The sequence below is a fragment of the Oncorhynchus mykiss genome, chromosome 2, assembly GCF_013265735.2.
Source record: "Oncorhynchus mykiss isolate Arlee chromosome 2, USDA_OmykA_1.1, whole genome shotgun sequence".
Classification (NCBI taxonomy): domain Eukaryota; kingdom Metazoa; phylum Chordata; class Actinopteri; order Salmoniformes; family Salmonidae; genus Oncorhynchus; species Oncorhynchus mykiss.
Window position 1 is genome coordinate 30,265,791 of NC_048566.1, and position 21,129 is coordinate 30,286,919.

The 21,129-nt window shown below is 45.4% G+C and overlaps 1 protein-coding gene across 4 annotated transcripts in view; it reads left to right on the forward strand.

Moving 5' to 3' along the window:
* The window catches only part of LOC110486531 (rho guanine nucleotide exchange factor 2), a 49,797-nt gene that overhangs the window by 4,318 nt on the left and 24,350 nt on the right, over window positions 1-21,129 (forward strand). Inside the window, exon 1 of one of the 4 annotated variants that reach the window (XM_036945204.1) lies at window positions 3,107-3,421. The exons of the other annotated variants lie outside the window; for them this stretch is intronic. Within the exon in view, the coding sequence (XP_036801099.1) occupies window positions 3,356-3,421 (66 nt within the window). The 5' untranslated portion in view covers window positions 3,107-3,355. Of the gene's footprint in view, window positions 1-3,106; window positions 3,422-21,129 lie in introns of those variants that run through there. 4 annotated transcript variants of the gene reach the window in all.

The window sequence follows — 21,129 nt, forward strand, 5'->3', positions numbered from 1 at the left end:
TCACATGACATGGGTTGGCCTGGGTGGGCATAGGCCCCCACAAAAGGGCTTTATTACAGAAATAAATAGTCCTCAGTTTCATCAGCTGTCAGGGTGGCTGGTCTCAGACGATCCCACAGGTGAAGAAGCCGGATGTGGAGGTCCTGGGCTGGCGTGGTTACAAGTGATCTGCGGTTGTGAGGCCGGTTGGACGTACTGCCAAATTGGAGGCGGTTTATGGTAGCAAAATTAACATTCAATTATCTGGCAACCACTCTGGTGGACATTCCTGCAGTCACCATGCCAATTGCACGCTCCCTAAAAAACTTGAGACATCTGTGGCATTGTGTTGTGATAAAAATACAAATTTTAGAGTGGCCTGTTATTGTCCCCAGTACAAGAACTGCCTGTGTAATGATCATGCTGTTTAATCAGCTTCTTGATATGCCACACCTGTCAGGTGGATGTATTATCTAGGCAAAGGAGAAATTCTCACTAACAGGGATGTAAATTAATTTGTGCACAAAATTTGAGAGAAATACGATTTTTGTGCAAATGGAACATTTCTGGGATCTTTTACTTCAGCTCATGAAACATGGGACCAACACTTTACATGTTGAGTTTCTATTTTTGTTCAGCGTATGTTGAGTAGGAGGAAGTTATGTCTGTAGATAGACACGACCCTCGCTTAAGAGCAAACACATCTGGACAACATGTGTCTTGGTTTTGTTGGTGTGTGTTCACTGTGTCCCAGGGGAAGTGTGTGTGTGTCTCACTATGTTTAACAGTGAATGTACTTAACCGTTTTGTGTACATTAATTTTTTTTATTGATATTTAATAGCTCTTGGCCAAAGTCACTATTTTCCCTTCAATCCCTCATTCCCCCTCTCTTTCCCCCGCTCTCTCTCTCCATTAGCTCAATCTCTCTCTTTCCCAACTGGGCAGTTACTGCTTCGGTTGGCAGGATTGCATCAGCAAGCTGGCTTTTCTCCTCCACTATCCCTCTCTCCCCAGCCCCCTCTCTCTCTCCGTCACTCCACCCCCACTCCTCCGTTCATTTGTCTCAATCCCACACCATTTTCCTCCCTTGCCTCAATGCCTCCGCTTCTCTGCGTATTCTCTCTCTCTCTTGCACCCCTTTCTGCTATTCTTCTCTGCTGTCCTTTCTACAGTCCCCTCTCCATCTCTCTCCCTTTGCTTTTCTCTTCACCCTTTCATAAATCCCCTTCTTCCTCCATCTTTCCATCATTTTCTATTCTCCCTCCCATTTTCAGTGTCTGATAATCTCTCTCCGCTTTCTCTCTTCACCACTCTTTATCCCACCCCTTCAACCTCCCTCTTTCCAACTCTCGCTCTCTTTTCCACTTTTATCTGCCCTATTCCAAATGTCCATTCTGAGGTAGTGGGAGTTTTTAAACAAACTGAGGCAGGCAGAACAGCGGATATGAAACTCATAAAGAAGCCTGCGGAGGGCCAGAGAATATTAGCCAAGCAAATATACCCTGCCTGATTAAAGCTGCCCACGTCTCGCACCACAGCCGTTACATATCCTCTAATATCCTATCATACCAACATGTTCACTACTAACTGCTCTTAGTCTCTCTCCTCTGTCCATTCCCCATCATCACTCTCTTTATCTCTCGCGGTCTTTGTTTTTCCATTCATCATATCGGAAACTCTTATGCGAAGGGTGATGTCATGTTATAGATGCTTATAATTGTTTGAGGACTCTTTCGCTAAATGACGTGCTCCTCTTTTCTGTTGCCCTCTTATCACGCTGTTACACATTTTCTCATTCTCTAACACACACACACACACACACACACACACACTCTTTCTCTCACTCACTACGTATTGTGAGGCGTTGTTGTCTCCCTCACAATAACTCTTCAGAGGGTTAGTGTGTGACAGTGTCACTTAGTGACTTGTGTGTGTGATGTTGGTTGACTATGCTCAATAGAAGTATTTTACAATTTCCAACACCTGTGTGTTATATCATACCACCCAAGTGCCGCCAGGCATCGCACGCACACGCTCACACACACGCACGCATGCATGCAGTCTCTCCCACACACACGCACGCATGTACACACACGTGTGTGTGTGTTTGACAATTGGCAATTGGTATCAGATGAGGACTCATGAAGAGAAGATGACGACCTGAGAAGGCGGAGGAGGAGGAGCTGGAGAGGATCACAGTGGAGAAGGAAGGATGCAGATAGCCCTCAACTGAACCAGAGAAGAAGAAGAAAGAGAAACAGAGAGTGATAATGCATAGTGCATGCTCAGAGAGGTGGAGACGGAGAACGTCCAGTAAAGTAGAAATTGTGTTGAAAGCAGAGAGACTGAAAACGAGTGGGAGGATGAAGAAGCAAGGTCACACAGGCACAGTCCTGTTAGAGAGAATGAATGGTGTGATATTGCAGTTTGTTGGACCGAGTTGTACAGAGGTCCATTGGCTGTGGGTGCATGGTTGGGCGTTTTCCTCTCTCATTGCTCTCTAAATGTAGCCCTGGGCCACTCTCCTTATTTAACCTCCCCTTCTCCCTATTTTCCTTCTCTCCATCTTAACATGCCCTCTATCCCTTTACTATTCTTCTCTTTTCCTTGTTATATTCCCAAATACATTCACCTTTACTTTTTACAGTCCACATTTTGCCTTCAAGGCATCACCTCCCAACAGATGGTATCTCTCCCATGCATTGCCCAAATGGGAGGTTTTCATAATTATGTTTTTGCCACGTCAACAGGCAAACCCACATTATGTGGCTCAAGTAGCACAGTTTAATAATTGAGGTTTCAAACAACTATAATCTGAATTGTGCTGTAAATGTACAGTAAAACATTGGGGCCACCATAGACTGTACATGGGCACAACTCATTTAGCTAACCCCTAAATATGAAGCCTAGTTTTACACTCCGAGAAACCTTCACCTCTAGAGGTGTGGTTCAAAAAAATATAGCCACAATCTGATTATTGGCTTTTGATTACGTCTCTTTACCCAGTGGGCGGGTTAAGTACTCAATACTCATCTGTGGTTGGTGAAAAGAAGGAAAGGGGGTGTTTTGACCTGAATAGCTCTGCATTCAGAGGCGCGGCTTAAAAATGTTTGCTCCTCCTTCAGAGTGCGGAGTCCGAATTTCCTGCATGAGAAACGGTTCAGTTGTTCGTCGAGGCCCGTACTCAGACATATGGAGAAAAGTTAACGGATTCGCCTTCCATGCGCTATTATCTGACGCCGCCTGTTCCACTGGCAATGTTCAACTGGGATTTTATCTTCATTTAAGAAAACATTGTAATAAAGTGAAAGAGAAGGATTGGAGATCACCTTTGATTTAAATTGAGGATCAATCTCTGTTGATCCCGTCCTCGTTATGTCCCGTGTCACTGAACCGCTGCCAAAAACGCGTCAAGAGAGAATGAAAGAAATCAATTTACGGGTGAGTTTGAATCGTCATATGGATATATAACTAACTGTTCAATAAAGTATTCAATAGCATAGATAATACATTTGCATTTCCAATAACAATTTGTTAAAATGTAGAATGCCACTAGTAGCCTATATCAATAGTTCTGTAACATGGGTTATGCTAACATTTATAATAGCCTACATGTGTTTATTATATAAATACATAATGATGTCTTTACAGTAAAATACAGCAATGACTTGGAAATCCCCCATTTACTCATTCCGGGTATACCAAGATGAGTAGGGGAAACGAGGGGGCTCCCTTAGAATCCTGCTTTGTATGGTGGCACCTGGCAATGTAATGAAACAACCTTTTTAATAATGATTTAGACTACTATTAATGCTAATGGTTTTGTCTACTTTGTCAATGTTTGTCCCGCCCGTTGCATATCATAGAAAACCATATCGCTTGGCAAAAGAGTTGCATAGTGCGGCACAGTAGCCAAAGCTTGAGACCCCGAACACGTTGTCCGAGAGAGAGGAAATAGTTTGGGGGAGGGGGGAAAAACCGCAAGTGTGTGTGTCTGTCATTGGTCTAGTCATGGACTATACGGAATATTACGGATCAATAATATGTCGAACAGTAATTGCAAAATGATGCAGTTACGCTATTAGACACATGACACGTATTCAAAAATGAATATTGTGCAACTGTTTTCTGAGAGAGACCGTTGCAAATGCTCTATAACGGTATACGTCAAAGAGATGCCTATTGCCTATTCTTATAATCATTGTATTTGTTATAACGTCTCCCGGGCTCTGTTGTCTGTCTTCGCCATGTGATTTGGTTGCTGCAGTATGATGATAAGGATACATTGTTTCTGTTTCGCAGTAATTGTATCATGCACTCTGAAAGTGACAAGGGTGGATGGACTATAGCACAGTTGTGGATGTGTGTTGCCACATATGCTGCGGAGTACTAGGTCAGACACAGATACTGACATATCCACATTTACATAATACAAGTATGTTTATTGAATCTTTACCATGGTTGTTGTCAAAAAGTAGTTTCTCAAATAGCACCTTTTTTCCCCCCAAGAGTGTATCTAGAACCTAAAAGGGTTATTTGGCTGTCCCCATAGGAGAACCCTTTGAATAACCATTTTTGGTTCCAGGTAGAACCCTTTTGAGTTCCAGGTAGAACCCTTTTGAGTTCCATGTAGAACCCTTTCCACAGAGGGGACAGCCGAAGAACCCTTTTGGAACCCTTTTTTCTAAGAGTGTATGGCATGGCTAAAAGATCAGAAGGTTGAATGTGTTTGTGTTAGTTTACAAATCACTTCTTGTCTTGTGTATCTGAGTTTTACTAAACAAGTGTGGTCATGTTGTTTACTGTCTCTTCACACCTGTTTAAATCAGAAGCATTTCTACAAGTTTAGCATCCGTTTAGTCCATGTCATCTGTTCACTTCCCTTTCCCAGCCTTCTCTTCTGCACCACTTTGGATCCAGATCTGGTCCAGGTCTTAGCTTTAACAAAGTCCTCTGAGTATCATTTTATTTTATATTCTTAGAACATGGCAATAGTAAATATCCTTCCTCTCTCCTATAGCCTGTCTACCCCCCCCCCCCCCCGCTGAGGGTGTGTATAACCTGTTGGCTTTGTGTTCCTGGTTTGTGACAGGTTATACAGGTGTAATATGATCCTCTTGCTTTATGCCTATCATTATTGCAGCAGTTTTAATTAATCATCTTACTGCTTCCTGATCAGAAGGTAAAATGTGTGTGTGTGTGTGTGTGTGTGTGTGTGTGTGTGTGTGTGTGTGTACAGTGAATGTGTGCTACTATCTCTGTGTGATGTGTACTGTGAGGTTGGTTTGTGTGTATTCTATGATACCTTATCTCACTGCTTTGTGTGTGGTTGAAGTCAGAGCTCAGATGTTTACAGGGAAGTGTACAGTTCCTATGGAAACACAAGTGTCAATGTAGTTCTGTCTTGCGTAGCCTTTTGTTTGGTCAACCTTTAATGGAGAAGGCCACAAGAGAAGGATTTGTTAGAACAGGATAGTGGAGAAAGTACAGCTGTTGTGGGCATAGATTGTAAGACCCAACCAAGTAGTCAGAAGTCCAAACATATTCACCAATGGCAACATTACTAACTAAAATCACATTGTGTGTGTGTCATTGTGTTGAGGGGAAATGTTAGTGGGTGATGCCCACTGAGTCAGAGAGGTTAGAGTGAGGGATTTCTGTGTGTGCATGCGTACGTATTTGTTTGAATGTGAACGTGTGTGTGTGTGTGTGTGTTCTTCGTCTGACTGTGGGATTTCAGCCTTTTGGCCAAAGCTAATTTAGCATCCCAGTGCCGTGACCTCCACCCCCACTAGAACAAGCAGACCCAAACACACATGCCAGCAGATGTGACTGGTGGAAAGGCATCAGGGCTGGCATGCATAGTCACACGGAGCCACATGCCAATACAAACTCGCAGTGCCAGACAATCACATATGAAATACTCCAGGGCTCAATGTCTACACATACACAGACAAATGCGAACACACACACTTCTGGTCTGTGTGTATGTGTGAGAGAAAGAGATTTGGCATTGGCATACATTCAGATTAGCCAGAAATCCCATGTTTCATGCATTTCACAACCCAACCCTTTCTTTTCTCTTGGGGGTTCCATTGCTGTTCATTGGACCCTATGCACCCCAGCAAAGTTGCACATCATTGGGTAGAATGTGGGGCAGGACAGAGCAGGGATTGTGATATATACAGCCCTGGGGGAAGATGAGAGAAAGAGAGTGGGAGTGAGAGGGGGTTTGAGTGAAATAGATGGAATTGGAGAGGTTGGGAAGGGATAGCGGACGATAGAGAAAGATATTGTGCATGTGTGAGAAAGAGGGAGGAAGCTCTCTTGTCAGTTGTCACAGGGTCTCCATTGTACCAGTTGGGGAATGGCTCTGACTGGTGGGCTTTTCCCACATTATCTCTCCCTCATTGCTGTGCCAATAACTCACTGCACACCTAAGCTGCTTTAGATATATTCTATACATTTAGTGTTACGGTGCGTGAATGAGGACCCAAAAGCGAATTAACGTAAACAGAGCTTCTTTAATAACAAAACAAACGTAGGCTCAGATGGACCGGCAGATTCCGACAGGACAGGACAAGGTTGCAGCAAACATGACGATAGTCTGGTTCAGGCATGAATAACACAAACAAGAATCCGACAAAGACAGAAGCAGAAACAGAGAGAGATATAGGGACCTAATCAGAGGGAAAAAGGGAACAGGTGGGAAAAGGGGTGAACGAGGTAGTTAGAGAAGACAAGGAACAGCTGGGGGAAAGAGGGGAAGAAAAGGTAACCTAATACGACCAGCAGAGGGAGACAGGGTGAAGAGAAAGAACAGGAACAGGACACAACATGACAATACATGACAGTACCCCCCCACTCACCGAGCGCCTCCTGGCGCACTCGAGGAGGAAACCTGGCGGCAACGGAGGAAATCATCGATCAGCGCACGGTCCAGCACGTCCCGAGAGGGAACCCAACTCCTCTCCTCAGGACCGTACCCCTCCCAATCTACTAGGTACTGATGACCACGGCCCCGAGGACGCATGTCCAAAATCCTACGGACCCTGTAGATGGGTGCGCCCTCGACAAGGATGGGGGGGGGGGGGGGGAAGACGAGCGGGGGCGCGAAGAACGGGCTTGACACAGGAGACATGGAAGACCGGGTGGACACGACGAAGATATCGCGGAAGAAGAAGTCGAACTGCGACAGGATTAATGATCTGAGCAATACGGAACGGACCAATGAACCGCGGGGTCAACTTGCGAGAAGCGGTCTTAAGGGGAAGGTTTTGAGTGGAGAGCCAAACTCTCTGACCGCGACAATATCTAGGACTCTTAGTTCTACGCTTATTAGCAGCCCTCACAGTCTGCGCCCTATAACGGCAAAGTGCAGACCTGACCCTCTTCCAGGTGCGCTCGCAACGTTGGACAAAAGCCTGAGCGGAGGGGACGCTGGACTCGGCGAACTGAGATGAGAACAGCGGAGGCTGGTACCCGAGGCTACTCTGAAAAGGAGATAGCCCGGTCGCAGACGAAGGAAGCGAGTTGTGGGCGTATTCTGCCCAGGGGAGCTGTTCTGACCAAGACGCAGGGTTGCGAAAAGAAAGACTGCGTAAGATGCGACCAATAGTCTGATTGGCCCGTTCTGCTTGACCGTTAGACTGGGGGTGAAAGCCGGAAGAGAGACTGACGGAAGCCCCAATCAAACGGCAAAACTCCCTCCAAAATTGAGACGTGAATTACGGACCTCTGTCCGAAACGACGTCTGACGGAAGGCCATGAATTCTGAAAACATTCTCGATGATGATTTGTGCCGTCTCATTAGCAGAAGGAAGCTTAGCAAGGGGAATAAAATGAGCCGCCTTAGAGAACCTGTCGACAACCGTAAGAATAACAGTCTTCCCCGCTGACGAAGGCAGTCCGGTGACAAAATCTAAGGCGATGTGAGACCACGGTCGAGAGGGAATGGGAAGCGGCCTGAGACGGCCGGCAGGAGGGGAGTTACCGGACTTAGTCTGCGCGCAGACCGAACAAGCAGCCACGAAGCGACGCGTGTCATGCTCCCGGGTGGGCCACCAAAAACGCTGGCGAATGGAAGCAAGCGTACCCCGAACGCCAGGGTGGCCGGCTAACTTGGCAGAGTGAGCCCACTGAAGAACGGCCAGACGAGTAGGAACGGGAACGAAAAGAAGGTTCCTGGGACAAGCGCACGGCGACGGAGTTTGAGTGAGTGCTTGCTTTACCTGCCTCTCAATTCCCCAGACAGTCAACCCGACAACACGCCCCTCAGGGAGAATCCCCTCGGGGTCAGTGGAGGCTACTGAAGAACTGAAGAGACGAGATAAAGCATCAGGCTTGGTGTTCTTAGAGCCCGGACGATAAGAAATCACGAACTCGAAACGAGCGAAAAACAGCGCCCAGCGCGCCTGACGCGCATTAAGTCGTTTGGCAGAACGGATGTACTCAAGGTTCCTATGGTCAGTCCAAACGACAAAAGGAACGGTCGCCCCCTCCAACCACTGTCGCCATTCGCCTAGGGCTAAGCGGATGGCGAGCAGTTCGCGGTTTCCCACATCATAGTTACGTTCCGACGGCGACAGGCGATGAGAAAAATACGCGCAAGGGTGGACCTTGTCGTCAGAGAGGGAGCGCTGAGAAAGAATGGCTCCCACGCCCACCTCTGACGCGTCAACCTCGACAACGAACTGTCTAGTGACGTCAGGTGTAACAAGGATAGGTGCGGATGTAAAACGATTCTTGAGGAGATCAAAAGCTCCCTGGGCGGAAACGGACCACTTAAAGCACGTCTTGACAGAAGTAAGGGCTGTGAGAGGAGCTGCCACCTGACCGAAATTACAGATGAAACGACGATAGAAGTTCGCGAAGCCGAGAAAGCGCTGCAGCTCGACGCGTGACTTAGGGACGGGCCAATCAATGACAGCTTGGACCTTAGCGGGATCCATCTTAATGCCTTCAGCGGAAATAACAGAACCGAGAAATGTGACGGAGGAGGCATGAAAAGAGCACTTCTCAGCCTTCACAAAAAGACAATTCTCTAAAAGGCGCTGGAGGACACGTCGAACGTGCTGAACATGAATCTGGAGTGACGGTGAAAAAATCAGGATATCGTCAAGGTAAACGAAAACAAAGATGTTCAGCATGTCTCTCAGGACATCATTGACTAATGCCTGAAAGACAGCTGGAGCGTTAGCGAGGCCGAAAGGAAGAACCCGGTATTCAAAGTGCCCTAACGGAGTGTTAAACGCCGTCTTCCACTCGTCCCCCTCCCTGATGCGCACGAGATGGTAAGCGTTACGAAGGTCCAACTTAGTGAAAAACCTGGCTCCCTGCAGGATCTCGAAGGCTGAAGACATAAGAGGAAGCGGATAACGATTCTTCACTGTTATGTCATTCAGCCCTCGATAATCTATGCAGGGGCGCAGGGACCCGTCCTTCTTCTTAACAAAAAAAAAACCCCGCTCCGGCGGGAGAGGAGGAGGGGACTATGGTACCGGCGGCAAGAGCTACAGACAAATAATCTTCGAGAGCCTTACGTTCGGGAGCCGACAGAGAGTATAGTCTACCCCGGGGGGGAGTGGTTCCCGGAAGGAGATCAATACTACAATCATACGACCGGTGTGGAGGAAGAGAGGTGGCCCTGGACCGACTGAACACCGTGCGCAGATCGTGATATTCCTCCGGCACCCCTGTCAAATCACCAGGCTCCTCCTGTGAAGAAGAGACAGAGGAAACAGGAGGGATAGCAGACATTAAACATTTCACATGACAAGAGACGTTCCAGGAGAGGATAGAATTACTAGACCAATTAATGGAAGGATTATGACAAACTAGCCAGGGATGGCCCAAAACAACAGGTGTAAAAGGTGAACGAAAAATTAAAAAAGAAATGGTTTCGCTATGATTACCAGAAACAGTGAGGGTTAAAGGTAGCGTCTCACGCTGAATCCTGGGGAGAGGACTACCATCCAGGGCGAACAAGGCCGTGGACTCCCTTAACTGTCTGAGAGGAATGTCATGTTCCCGAGCCCAGGTCTCGTCCATAAAACAGCCCTCCGCCCCAGAGTCTATTAAGGCACTGCAGGAAGCTGACGAACCGGTCCAGCGTAGATGGACCGACAAGGTAGTGCAGGATCTTGAAGGAGAGACAGGAGTAGTAGCGCTCACCAGTAGCCCTCCGCTTACTGATGAGCTCTGGCTTTTACTGGACATGAAGTGACAAAATGACCAGCAGAACCGCAATAGAGACAGAGGCGGTTGGTGATTCTCCGTTCCCTCTCCTTAGTCGAGATGCGGATACCTCCCAGCTGCATAGGCTCAGCACCCGAGCCGGCAGAGGAAGATGGTAGTGATGCGGAGAGGGGGGCAACGGAGAACGCAAGCTCCTTTCCACGAGCTCGGTGACGAAGATCAACCCGTCGCTCAATGCGAATAGCGAGTTCAATCAAGGAATCCACGCTGGAAGGAACCTCCCGGGAGAGAATCTCATCCTTTACCTCTGCGCGGAGACCCTCCAGAAAACGAGCGAGCAAAGCCGGCTCGTTCCAGCCACTGGAGGCAGCAAGAGTGCGAAACTCAATAGAGTAGTCTGTTATGGATCGATTACCTTGACATAGGGAAGACAGGACCCTGGAAGCCTCCTCCCCAAAAACAGATCAATCAAAAACCTGTATCATCTCCTCCTTAAAGTCCTGATACTGGTTAGTACACTCAGCCCTTGCCTCCCAGATTGCCGTGCCCCACTCACGAGCCCGTCCAGTAAGGAGAGATATGACGTAGGCGACACGAGCAGTGCTCCTGGAGTAAGTGTTGGGCTGGAGAGAAAACACAATATCACACTGGGTGAGGAACGAGCGGCATTCAGTGGGCTCCCCAGAGTAACACGGCGGGTTATTGATTCTGGGCTCCGGAGATTCGAAAGCCCTGGAAGTGGCCGGTGGATCGAGGCGGAGATGGTGAACCTGTTCTGTGAGGTTGGAGACTTGGGTGGCCAGGGTCTCAACGGCATGTCGAGCAGCAGACAATTCCTGCTCGTGTCTGCCTAGCATCGCTCCCTGGATCTCGACGGCTGAGTGGAGAGGATCCGAAGTCGCTGGGTCCATTCTTGGTCGGATTCTTCTGTTACGGTGCGTGAATGAGGACCCAAAAGCGAATTAACGTAAACAGAGCTTCTTTAATAACAAAACAAACGTAGGCTCAGATGGACCGGCAGAAACAATAGCTAGGAGTCTAAATTGAAGACCTACACTCTTAGCATTGCACGCATGCACACACACACTCCAGTTGTCAGACTGACACAGTGCGCTCTGTCCTTAAACCCAAGGCCATAAACTCCGTAATCTTAAAGAAGCATTTTCCTGATCATGTGACCTCAGAAACCTGAAATCTGACCCCCCCTCTCCACTCCCCCCGGTCTGCCAATATGACTTATGACCTGTAACCAGAGGTGGGACCAAGTCATTGTTTTACAAGTAACAAGTAAGTCTCAAGTCTTAGCACTCAAGTCCCAAGTCAAGACCGACAAGGCTCAAGTCCTAAACTTTGAGTTTCGAGTCCTAAACAAGTCATAATGTGCTCTTCACCAAATGTAATACCATTTCATATTTTTAACAATGTAATAGTTAGTATATTACATTTCCGCAAATCATGAATGCTTTTAAATATATATATATATATATCTATATATATTTATTACTTTCCAAATAAACGTTACATTTCCATTGAAATATATGGGTAGCCATGAGAAAGACCCTCCCCCCAATAGTGATCGACTATCGAGGATCGCTATGGGGCGCAATCGGGCGATGTAGGCTTGGACACAATCGCCCAACCTTGTTTTAGGATCAGCAGTAACATCAGGCAGGATTTAGGCTACCAACTGCCTAGCCAGTTGTAACTCAATGTTCACGTTCCCGCACTGACTGACTGTGGCTCATTGATTTAACGTTACGCTAGCCTACATGATACACTGTATATAGCTGTCGGCTATATTAGCCACGACTTACCGTTCTTTGTGCAGTTTCAAATGTCGAACAAAGTTGGAAATTGTTGCGCCTTCCGCATGTTTTGCAAGTTGCAATCCGTTTTTTTTGTTGATACAGCATCGTCTTTATATCCGAAAATAATAATTTTGGGTATCATCTTTCCAAGGGCTCCATCTGAATTCACCTGCCGACGTTCCTCTGCACTACCACACACAACTTTTTCTCAGCTGGCACAATTTGATTGACTGCTGTCCGATACAAACTGTAATTTGTTAAATGAAGAGTTGATGCACTGCACACTTTTAATAGCATCATTTTAATATTTGGGCTTGGGGAGGGTATCAAGTCAGTTTGAGTCAAAAGGCTCAAGTCCAAGTTAAGTCATGAGTCATTCGTGTTAAAGTCGAGTTGCAAGTCATCATATTTGTGACTCGAGCCTGACTCGAGTCCAAGTCATGAGACTCAAGTCCAAACCTCTGCTTGTAACCATTCCTTCTTCAGATCTGCAGCCCAATGAGGGGAGACAGATGGAGACCATTGAATCACAATGGATAAAATATTTTAAAAATGAAGGAGTTGATGATACATTTTTTTGTTACAGCAAATCAAGTCTGACATTTTAAAGTAGAAAGCACTAACTTTAAAAGCCTTTTTAAACCTCATACACTACACGTTTGGATTTCCTGATGTGCAGGAAAATTCTTAGCAACAAAAGAATGATCAAATTAAGATCCCACATCTGTATGTGACATGCTGAAAGACAACAATTAAAGTGGGGAAGCAAGTGAGCGGATATCATTATGTACTCGTAAAACCCAAAATATATCAAATATGTTTTACCTAATCAAAGCGGCATGTAGACTTCCAAATTGTTATTCATTAAGGTTAAATGGTGACCTGTTGGTTCCATTCATGCTATTTTATAGGGGCCCAGTCCTAGATCAGCTTCTGTTTCAGACAGTGCCATAGAGAGGCCATTCTTCAGTGCAGACTCATAAAGTGGACATGCATCCAATGTCTGCAGGCCCAGGAATAAGGAGTGCCCAGTTAATGGGCCTGAACCGCTCGGTCATGTGACAAAACAGACCATACACTGTACAACATACATGCACGCTAGAGGTCGACCGATTAATTAGGGCCGATTTCACGTTTTTATAACAATCAGAAATCAGTATTTTTGGGCGCCGATTTGCCTATTTAAAAAAATCTATATGTTTACACCTTTATTTAATCTTTATTTAACTAGGCAAGTCAGTTAAGAACACATTCTTATTTTCAATGACTGCCTAGGAACAGTGGGTTAACTGCCTTGTTCAGGGGCAGAACGACAGTTTCACCTTGTCAGCTCGGGGGATCCAATCTTGTAACCTTAACTATTCCAACGCAATAAAGACCTGCCTCTCTCTCGTTGCACTCCACAAGGAGTTACGCGAATACAGTAAACCAAGGTAAATTGCTAGCTAGCATTAAATGTATCTTATAAAAAACAATCAATCATAATCACTAGTTAATTACACATGGTTGATGATATTACTATATATTATCTAGCGTGTCCTGCGTTTGAATGAATGTTTACGCGCCTGCTTCTGCCTACCACTGCTCAATCAGATACTTGTATACTCAGTCAGATTATATGCAACATATAATCTGATTGAGCATACAAGTATCTGATTGAGCAGTGGTAGGCAGAAGCAGGCGCGTAAACATTCATTCAAACAGCACTTTAGTGCGTTTTGCCAGCAGCTCTTCGTTGTGCGTCAAGCATTGCGCTGTTTATGACTTCAAGCCTATCAACTCCCGAGATGAGGCTAGTGTAACCGAAGTGAAATGGCTAGCTAGTTAGCGCGCGTTAATTGTCGTTGTGTTGCTGGTTCGAGTTCAGGGAGGAGCGAGGAGAGGGACGGAAGCTATACTGTTACACTGACAATACTAAAGTGCCTGTAAGAACATCCAATAGTCAAAGGTTAATGAAATACAAATGGTATAGAGGGAAATAGTCCTATAATTCCTATAATAACTACAACCTTACCTGGGAATATTGAAGACTCATGTTAAAAGGAACCACCAGCTTTCATATGTTCTCATGTTCTGAGCAAGGAACTGAAACGTTAGCTTTCCTACATGGCACATATTTTACATGGAACATATTGCACTTTGTTTTTGCATTATTTAAACCAAATTGAACATGTTTCATTATCTATTTGAGGCTAAATTGATTTTATTGATGTATTATATTAAGTTAAAATAAGTGTTCATTCAGTATTGTTGTAATTGTCATTATTACAAATAAATAAATAATCGGCCAATTAATCGGTATCGGCTTTTATGGTGTTGAAAAATCATAATCGGTCGACCTCTAATGCACGCACACAAACACTTGTGTTCATGGGTTACTACTACACATGAAAAGTTCTTCCCATGAGGCTAAGGCCTGTTTTAACACTCAAAAGTGTGCCCACACACACACTTTAACACCCAACAGAGACATAATCACACACATATGGACACACAATCTCACCTTCTGTCGACAGATCACACACACACACACACTGTCATTGTGGTCACCAGTGTGTGACTGCACCTGTGTAAACAGTGTTGCTTTAGGGGGCTGTTCTCACACTCAGCCTGGTAACGGACAATGGGTTCACCTCACAGCAGCTGACTAGACTGGTAGGGGAATGGACCAATCCCATGGGGAGGGAGGAGAGAAAGTGAGAGAGCAGGAGAGAAGGAGGACTAGAGATTGAGGAAGAGGAGAGTGACAGGTTTGACTGGCTACTCAGCCACATAGCTCCAGCCAAACACCATGTTCCCCACTAACATTTCTTCTCCACGGTCATAGAGCAGTGGAAGATTTCCGTTTGAGTTGTCAGGATAGCGAGTGATTACGAAGGGGGGACAAAAGAGAGGGAGGAAAGAAAACATTTAGGAGAAATAAGGATAGGTGGAGGGGTGCTTAGTAGTCTGTAGGTAAAGGACTTTGTATAGGGGGTTTGGGTGTTGCAATAGCTAGCATTTTATTACAGGTGTTTTCTTTGGAGTCTTAGCATTGCCTTTGTGAAACCCCCACTAGAGGTGACTGAGTGGGGGTCAGGGGTGGAACCCAAACTAACTAAAGCCAGAGTCACAGGAAGTGAACTCATCAGAGAGCTTCTTAAAACAAACAACACCCTGTGTGAACCTGATGACTCAGTCAATAGCCCCAGTTCCCCCCTCACACTCCCCCTGAGTGGCTGCTACTGGGTTGAGTCTGCTACAGTAATTACCCAACAGACTGAAATACTGTAGCTTCATCACAGTATCCTGGCTTTCATAAACACTGATTTGAATAGAAGGATTACTAGTGAAAACCGATCTAGTCATACCTATCAGGGGAAAATGCACAAAAGGAGACTATAAATTAGGGCTGGAGTCAAATATTGATATAATTTTGTCCAAAATGTATATTGCGATATGTAACTACATAGATTTTCCCCCCGATCACTAATATAAATTAATATTAGTGCATAGCCTGTGATGGCTCTCTCTGACCATGCTGAAATGACTGTCAAGGCATAGATAGTTATCACAGCTGGAGCTGAAAGGACCTGGCCTACCATCTGAGCTCGGTCTCCTCTCTCCTCAGTCCTCATCACAGACGGACAAAAAGGCACTCTTCTATCAGGGATCATCATTTTGAATTGAAGAGGTGCACTAAACTGGAAAACACTTCAGTGAAAACAGTAGTAACCCTAAATACCCAGATACCTCTGTTTAGTAGGCTAACAAAGACCAAGAGCATTCCATTTTATGTTTTGTCCTGCGGTCACCGACAACAACGAGACAGCCAATAGGGAGGAGGTCAGAGACCTGGCCGTGTAATGCCAGAACAACAGCCTCTCACTCAACGTGATCAAGACAAAGGAGATGATTGTGGACTACAGGAAAAAGAGGACCGAGCACGCCCCCATTCTCATCGACGGTGCTGCAGTGGAGCAGGTTGAGAGCTTCAAGTTCCTTGGTGTCCACATCACCAACAAATTAACATGGTCCAAACACACCAAGACAGTCGTGAAGAGGGCACGACAAAACCTATTCCCCCAAAAGATTTGGCATGGGTCCTCATATCCTCAAAAGGTTCTACAGCTGCACCATCGAGAGCATCCTGATTGATTGCATCGCTGCCTGGTATGGCAACTGCTCAGATTCCGACCGGAAGGCGCTACAGAGGGTAGTGCGAACGGCCCAGTACATCACTGGGGCCAAGCTTCCTGCCATCCAGGACCTCTATACCAGGCTGTGTCAGAGGAAGGCCCTAAAAATTGTCAAAGACTCCAGACACCCTAGTCATAGACTGTTCTTTCTGCTGCTGTATGGCAAGCTGTACCAGAGTGCCAAGTCTAGGTCCAAGAGGCTTCTTAACAGCTTCTACCCCCAAGCCATAAGTCTCCTGAACATCTAATCAAATGGCTACCCAGACTATTTTTATTGCCCCCCCCCATCCCCCTCTTTTACGCCGCTGCATGTACAACCCGGTGCCCCCACACATTGACTCTGTACCGGTACACCCCCTGTATATAAGCCCAGCAAAAAAAGAAACATCCTTTCACTGTCAACTGCTTTTATTTTCAGCACACTTAACATGTAAATATTTGTACGAACATAACAAGATTCAACAACTGAGACATAAACTGAACAAGTTCCACAGACATGTGACTAACATAAATTGAATAATGTGTCCCTGAACAAATAGGGGGTCAAAATCAAAGTGACAGTCAGTATCTGGTGTGGCCACCAGCTGCATTAAGTACTGCAGTGCATCTCATCCTCATGGACTGCACCAGATTTGCCAGTTCTTTCTGTGAGATGTTACCCCACTCTTCCACCAAGGCACCTGCAAGTTCCCGGACATTTCTGTGGGGAATGGCCCTAGCCCTCACCCTCCGATCCAACAGGTCCCAGACGTGCTCAATGGTCGGGCTCTTTGCTAGCCATTCCAGAACACTGACATTCCTGTCTTGCAGGAAATCATGCACAGAATGAGCAGTATGGCTGGTGGCATTGTCATGTCAGGTTCATGTCAGGATGAGCTTGCAGGAAGGGTACAACATAAGGGAGGAGGATGTCTTCCCTGCAACGCACAGCGTTGAGATTGCCTGCAATGACAACAAGCTCAGTCCGATGGTGCTGTGACACACCGCCCCAGACCATGACGGACCCTCAACCTCCAAATTGATCCCACTCCAGAGTATAGGCCTCGGTGTAATGCTCATTCCTTCGGTGATAAATGTGAATCCGACCATCACCCCTGGTGAGACAAAACCGCAACTCGTTAGTGAAGAGCACTTTTTGCCAGTCCTGTCTGTGCCAGCGATGGTGGGTTTGTGCCCATAGGTGACGTTGTTACCGGTGATGTCTGGTGAGGACCTGCCTTACAACAGGCCTACAAGCCCTCAGTCCAGCCTCTCTCAGCCTATTGCGGACAGTCTGAGCACTGATGGAGGGATTGTGCGTTCCTGGTGTAACTCGGGCAGTTGTTGCCATGTCCCTGTCCCTGTCCCGCAGGTGTGATGTTCGGCTGTACCGATCCTGTGCAGGTGTTGTTACACGTGGTCTGCCACTGCGAGGACGATCAGCTGTCTGTCCTGTCTCCCTGTAGAGCTGTCTTAGGCGTCTCACAGTACGGACATTTCAATTTATTGCCCTGGCCACATCTGCAGTCCTCATGCCTCCTTGCAGTATGCCTAAGGCACGTTCACGCAGATGATCAAGGAACCTGGGCATCTTTCTTTTGGTGTTTTTCAGAGTTAGTAGAAAGGCCTCTTTAGTATCCTAAGTTTTCATAACTGTGACCTTAATTGCCTACCGTCTGTAAGCTGTTAGTGTCTTAACGACCGTTCCACAGGTGCATGTTCATTAATTGTTTATGGTTCATTGAACAAACATGGTCCTGAAAAAGGGCCGTTTATTTTTTTGCGGAGTTTTGTCTCACTATTGTTATTTTACTGCTGCTCTTTAATTACTTGTTACTTTTATTTCTTATTTTCATCCATGTTTTTTTAACTGCATTGTTGGTTAGGGGCTTGTAAGTATCGGCGCATGTAACTAAGAAGATTTGATTTAGTTGATAGTTAGCATGAAAAAATAACGATTAAATATGTTTATTGATTACGAAAAACATATTTCCCCTTTTGTAAGGAATTGTTCCATAAGTCAGTTTGTGCGTGTGTATAATATGTGTGTGTTCATATGTAGGATCTTAATTTGAGCCAGTTTGGTACAGCAGGAAAGTAATCCTTCAAAAACAGGAAATGTTAATTATTATGTCGATTATAATGAATGAACATTTTTGTAGGGGTTATGTTTTTCACAACGAGAAAATCAAGTCTGAAATTACTAAATGGAAATTACAAACTTCAGATGCCTTTTAAACCTCAAAAACATTTCAAGTTTAAAATGTTGTGCATTGCAGGAAAGTTCTCCTGCAACAGGGTGATCAAATTATGATCCTACATGTGGGTGTGGGTGTGTAGCTGTACTCATTATTAATGAATGTGCCCTTGGGACAGTCAGGTGCTAACTAGGGGGCAGACATTCATTTTCCCACAGAACTGTGTGGGTGTGTGGACTCGCCTCACATCATCAAGGTCATAGTGTACTAAGCCTCATGATAGATGCCATCTGTCTCTGATACAGATGTAGGATCTTTATTTGATCACTCTTCTGTTGCTGTGAATTTTGCTGCATAGCAGGAAATGCAAACTTGTAGGTTATTCAAGGTTTAAAAAGGCTTGATTTGCCCTAATAAAAATATATCAACCCCTGCAAAATATTTCCATGAATTATAATCCACATTGTAATTCACATTTCCTATTAATGCAGGATTATTTTCCTGGTGTAGCAAACTGGCTCAAATTAAGATCCTACATCTAGTCTCCTCACCCACAGGAACATGCAAAGGATGGACACGTTCCCGATATTATAATGACCACCTTCCCCCGCGACAACACACATACAGCACACAAATACTATAGCCATACCTCCCCTTTGCTGCCACACAAACGCCCACCCATATGCATGCACGTACTGAATGCACACACATGCACACGCACACACTAAGATGAGAACTATGGATCCACACACTCAATGTCTTTTTTCGATACATTTAGTAACCCTTAGGAGAGAGTTCTAAACACATCCAGTAGTTCTCTTCCCCAGTGTCTCCAGTTTCTCCATCTCTCTTTGTGTTCTTTGTCTGCTCTCTATTTCTTTGTTCCTCCATCAATACACGCTGAAATCCAGTTACCTGCTAGGCTCTCTCGCTGTGTCAGGTATTCTCTTCTCCTCTTTTGTTTCCTCGCCACATCACGCTCTCTATCTCTCTACCTCTCTCTGGGGTTCTCTCTCTTCCCCCTGTATCCGTTTCTCCATCTGTCTGCCTCCCCCCCTTCATCCCAGACCCATTTTATTTCTTGCTTAGGTCTCTCTTTTTCTCCCTCACTCGTTTCAGCCTCCTGCTTTCGTGGGTCTTCCCCTCCAGGCCTCTCCCTCTTTCCTAGGTATCTCGGTTTCATTCTCTCTCCTTCCCTCTTACTCTCTCTGTTAGTAATCCTCCATCTCCTCTTAGGACATATATTTGTCTAGACAGTGTATACCTTCATAACTTCACTCCTTTTTGTTGGGTTTAAGCAGACTCTCCATGCTGCTCCTTGCTACTGATGATCTCGTCAAGCTGCTACACTTCATAGTGTAGCTATTCCATCACTCTTTTTAATGTCTCTCATACGTGCTATGGGGATTGGTGACTGTGCTTGTTCACAAAGATCATTCTGAGGATATTTAATTACCCATTAGCTATCATTTTTTGTCACTATGCTGCTGATGTCATCTGAAATGAGAGAGACAACAGACAAGCTCATTGTTATGGCCCATTAACCAGGGCTCCGTCTCTCTCAGCCTCACTCTCTGCTACAGGGGACAGTAGCAAGCACACTCTCTCCCATAATAACACCCCCCCCCCCCCTCTCCTAGAACAGAGGGACTGACCCTCTTCACGCATGACACAGGGTTAACTTGAAGGAGATCCTGGGCTGCCGCAGACCGATTGTGTAGCAAGCAAAGGCAAATGGCTTTGTTCTCCTAGTGTATGTCCATGTGCTGACTACCACTAACTCTGTTATGGCAGTCCACTTTCCTGTGACGTCGCAATACACACAGGACAGCCCTTCCTGCCTGACACACCTTGGTTTAGTTGGCTCAACTCGAATAAAGGCAGACTGCACAATGGTTTTTGATTGTTTACATATGTAATTTGAGGAACATAATCTCATTGGGGAACACTGGCATATGTCCCTGTAAATTTCAACCTATATCAATAGCGTCATGTTTACATTTGTTTTCAGATTCAACTTAAGTTTCTGTATGCAGGTCATTCTAGTGTGATTATTCTGTGAATCTGCTGTATGCGTTTCTGTTCCTTTGTGCACTAATGACTTTCTATCTCATTAGTTAGTGATATCATTCTGAGGTTAGTTGACCACTTATTCACCCTCCGATTAGACTGCTTATTTCGCTTCAGTGAGCTGACATCACACAATACAGTGCCTTGCAAAAGTATTCATCCCCCTTGGCGTTTTTCCTATTTTGTTGTATTACAACCTGTAATTTAAATAGATTTTTATTTGGATTTCATGTAATGGACATACACAAAATAGTCAAAATTGGTGAAGTGAAATGAAAACAACAACTTGTTTAAAAAATATATATAAAAAAAAAAAACGGAAGAGTGGTGTGTGCATTTGTATTCACCCCTTTTGCTACGAAGCCCATAAGATCTGATGCAACCAATTACCTTCAGAAGTCACACAATTAGTTAGATTGCACACAGGTGGACATTATTTAAGAGTCACATGATCTGTCACATGATCTGTCACATGATCTCAGTATATATACACCTGTTCTGAAAGGTCTAGAGTCTGCAACACCACTAAGCAAGGGGCACCATGAAGACCAGGAGCTCTCCAAACAGGTCAGGGACAAAGTTGTGGAGAAGTACAGATCAGGGTTGGGTTATAAAAAAAAATCAGAAACTTTGAACATCCCACGGAGCACCGTTAAATCCATTATTAAAAAAATGGAAAGAATATGGCACCACAACAAACCTGCCAAGAGAGGGCTGCC